This window comes from Tupaia chinensis, unplaced genomic scaffold, assembly GCF_000334495.1.
Source record: "Tupaia chinensis unplaced genomic scaffold, TupChi_1.0 Scaffold000078_1, whole genome shotgun sequence".
Taxonomy (NCBI): domain Eukaryota; kingdom Metazoa; phylum Chordata; class Mammalia; order Scandentia; family Tupaiidae; genus Tupaia; species Tupaia belangeri.
The window spans coordinates 1,512,790-1,516,307 of NW_006159539.1; the positions used below are offsets into that span (position 1 = coordinate 1,512,790).

The following is a 3,518-nucleotide window of genomic DNA, read 5'->3' on the forward strand; positions in this document are numbered from 1 at the left end:
GTGCAGGCAACCTGAGGCGGGCGGGGCCCAGTACACAGCTGCTCGGCTCCGGCTCTGGCTCCGGCTCCGGCTCAGGCTTACTGTGGCACCTAAGGTGGGCCGGGAGGGCATGACCAGACTTCCCTACGCCTGAGATGCAGGTTCGGGAGCTGGTTTCGGCTGTTGCGGCCCCGGAGTTGTGTCTTCTCTAAGCCCCTGGACCCGAGTGTCAGGTGACTGCAGCATTCTGGGTGCTTGGCGGTGAGAGGAGGCTTCCATGGCCTCTGCCTGAGCAGGCCCAGCCCGACCGTCTCTCTCTAGAGAGGGTGGACAGCACCAGAGAGGCACCGCGGTCTCCTGACCTGCTTCAGCCAAGAGCTGTCCTGAGTTGGGGGGCCAGGTGGATGGCGGGGACACCCATCACGCCAAAGGAGGTCAGCCACGGCCCCTGAGCACAGGCCATCCCCGCCCCCCATCCCCAGGCCTCGATCTGGGAGTCCAGCTTGGACAGGAGGCCTTGCCCAAGGCTGCCCAGAGAGGGGCCAGCGGTGCCACACAGGAGTGCCTTATGACTCCCCAGTTCTGGGTGGGTGTCAGACCAGCGCTGAGGGCTCCGGGCCAGCCCCCTGTGAGCAGGCCATCAGCACTGCTGGCCTGGAGCCTTGCTGCCAGGTTTGGCGTGACCTGCCAGGGTGGCTCGCAGGCCCAGGGCTGGCTCCTTGCACTCCTGCTGCAAAACCAAGCGGGGAGGCTGGCCTACAGGGGCCACAGGCTGCGGAGCTGAGGGGCCGAGGGCACTGGAGTCCTGATTGCTGTCTCCGGCTCTCTGATGGTGCCGGGTTCTATTCCGAGCGGCCCTGGTCACATACGCAGCATGGCGTCGACTCGGACACACCTGCTGCCAGTACTAGTTAGCTGTGTGCTCTTGGGCAAGTCATTTAGTGAGTCACCCGGGCCTCGTCTCCTCCTGGGTAAAGCAGGGAGGCACACTTACTTTGTAGGGCAGTGGTGAGGAGGGACGCCCGAAGAGCGCCACTGACAGCAGGAGGCCATTACTGGGGCCGCCCTCGTGTTTGCTAGCAGGACGCAGAGGCTCTTACGCCGACCCCCCCTTCCGCGAGAGCCCCTATGGCTCCCCTGGGCCAGCAGAGTGGGCTCTCTGAGAGGGCGGAGGGGTGGGGGAGCTGTTTCCCAGAGCCGCAAACCTCCCTCAGGTCCTCGGGCTCCATCTCCACCCGCCCCAGCTGCCCCCGGCTATAACTCTGGGCTGTGGCACCCAGGGGAGCTGTGAAAGCCTAAGCTTTCTCCTCCACCTCCTCCACTCCAGGCCTCAGGGGCCACCTTGAGGGCCAGCGCTCCCCTCCCTGCCCTGGGGTTCCTTTCCTGGAGGACGTCCACGGCAGAGGGGATGCGGGGTAGCACTAGGGCAGGCAGCTCGCCTCTGGCATAGGCTGGGCTCATTGCCTGGTGTGGGGTAGCCAGCAGAGGGACAGTCTCAGCTCAGCACGTGGGGCCAGCCCAGGACGGCGGCGGTTTCTCATCCAGTGGACGGAGATCGCTCGCCATCTGCCCTGGCTCCTGCCCTCCAGATCATGTCATGGATACCCTCCAGCCTGTTAAGTGGCAGGAGCCCAGAGCGACTGCTTTGCTTCCAAAAGCTCTGACCCCTGGGACCCCAGCCCCGGAAGACTCGGGCTGCACTTGCCGTGCCACTCGCGTCGGCATGGTACTTCGGGAAGTCCGACTTCTCTGAGAGGGCTTGTGACACCCGCCCCGCCCGGTGACTGGCGGGGTCAAGGCACCCACGGTGTAGACCCCTGCTAGGGTGCTCAGTAGTGGGTGCTAGGGCCACGCCGCAGGTGACCCGGGTGCCGCGGGACGGCTGCGCCTGCCCTCACGGGAGCCTCCCTGAGCAGGTCCGTGACTCCCCCAAGAACTGCTTGCCTGGACTCTGCCACCCTCACAGCTTTCGACAGCTGGGCCCCCGTGAATCAGGAGGCGCCGTTCCCTGCACAGGGTGCTTTCCTTCCCTCCCTTCTCCCCTGGTGGCCCATCTGCCCTGGTGGCTCTGTGCTTGGGCCTAGGGACCTGTGCCAGGCTCTGGGGTTCTAATGGGACTCGGGCGGAGCCCTGCTCAGGAAGGCAGGGGGTGGGCTCCTGCACGGACAGTGAGCCCGAGGCCCTCAGAGCCTCCCAGGAGCCCAGGAGGGAGAGCAGGCTGAGGGCAAGATGCCGGCGCAGCCTGGACCTACTGATTCGAGGTCCCTAAGGACCTCTAGGTCAGGGAGCTGGTCAGGGCGTTGTTAGCGAGGCAGGCCCAACATGGAGAGCTCAGTTTTGGGGGGAGATGAGAGAGCGGCCGAGACTGGTCCAGGGTCACACAGGCAGCATGAGAACCTCCTGCCCCGGTCAGGGTGCCTTCCACGGTGTAAGGGCCTCGGGGCTGCTGGAGGGGGCAGGCGGCCTGGGTGAGCCGCTTGGCACCCCTCAGCTGGGCTTGCAACCAGAGGGAGAACAGCGCCAACTGGGCATCTCAGTGCCGCTGGTTTATTAGTAAAGCCAAGGTCGGAAGACGGCCGTCCCTGCCCCTCGACCCTCCCACCCCTCCAGACCCACCCCTGTGTGTCCTGTGAAGGTGGACAGTAGATTTGTCCCCGAAAGACTCAGAATTGCTCATGCCGGAATGGAGAATGACAGATGACAGGCTCAGATGGCGGTGTCCGGTGTCCTGTGACTGTGTCGACTCCACCCAGGATTCCTGGAAAAGACGGCTTGGGGTTGGGGCCGGGCGGCCGCTGCTCACAGTGCTGTCCCCAGGGCCAGTGGGCGTCAGGAGCAAAGGCAACAGAAGAGGCCGAGCTGGCCCCGCGCGCTACCCCGCTCAGCTGGGCCGCAGGCTGGTTTTGTAAAAACGGTTAAAAACTCCAGCCATGAGCACCACCCTCCCCTGAGCAGGGTGAGAGGAGGCGCCAGCTCTGGGCTTTGAGGTCTCAGGCTGCGGCCTCCTGGCCTGGCCTCCCCTCCCTGGAGGCAGGCAGCACCCTGAGGGAGGCCAGGCAGGCTCATGGGCCCCGTGGGTGGCCCTTGGTGGCCTCCGGGGTCCCAGGAGAGCTTCAAGATGGCTGTCTCCCCTCTTCCCCCCCAGCCCGCTGGGAGGCTCAGGCCTCGGGGACCCTGTGCAGCTGCTGCTCTTTGGGTTCCAGAGGTCGGAACTTGCCCTCTAGCAGGGGTGCGGCGGGCTGGAGGTGGATGACAGGCCTGGTCTGGAAGATGGTGAAGCCCTCCTGGTTCTTCTGGTTGAACAGACTCACCCTGTGCTCCAGCTCGGGGCTGGTGTGGGCTGAGCCCGTTAGGCCGGGAAGGGCCGGGGGGGCTGGGTCCAAGGCCCTCTGGGGTGGGCAGGGGTCCTCCGACAGGGAGGACAACAGGTCCTGAACAGTGGCTTCCCCCATCTGCTGCTGGGGTGGAGGCGGCAGTGGCAGGGGGCAGGGGCCAGGCTCCGAGGACGGCTCCTCGCGGGCGGTGCTGCAGTCCGTGGA

The 3,518-nt window shown here is 65.7% G+C and overlaps 1 protein-coding gene across 1 annotated transcript in view; it reads right to left on the reverse strand.

Annotated features, from left to right (window-relative positions):
- Positions 1 to 2,646: 2,646 nt before the first annotated feature.
- TMEM266 (transmembrane protein 266) overlaps positions 2,647 to 3,518 on the reverse strand; it is a gene marked incomplete in the record, with an annotated part of 69,254 nt that continues 68,382 nt past the window's right edge. Inside the window, 1 exon segment of the mRNA XM_027768933.1 lies at positions 2,647 to 3,518. Within this exon segment, the coding sequence (XP_027624734.1) occupies positions 3,138 to 3,518 (381 nt within the window).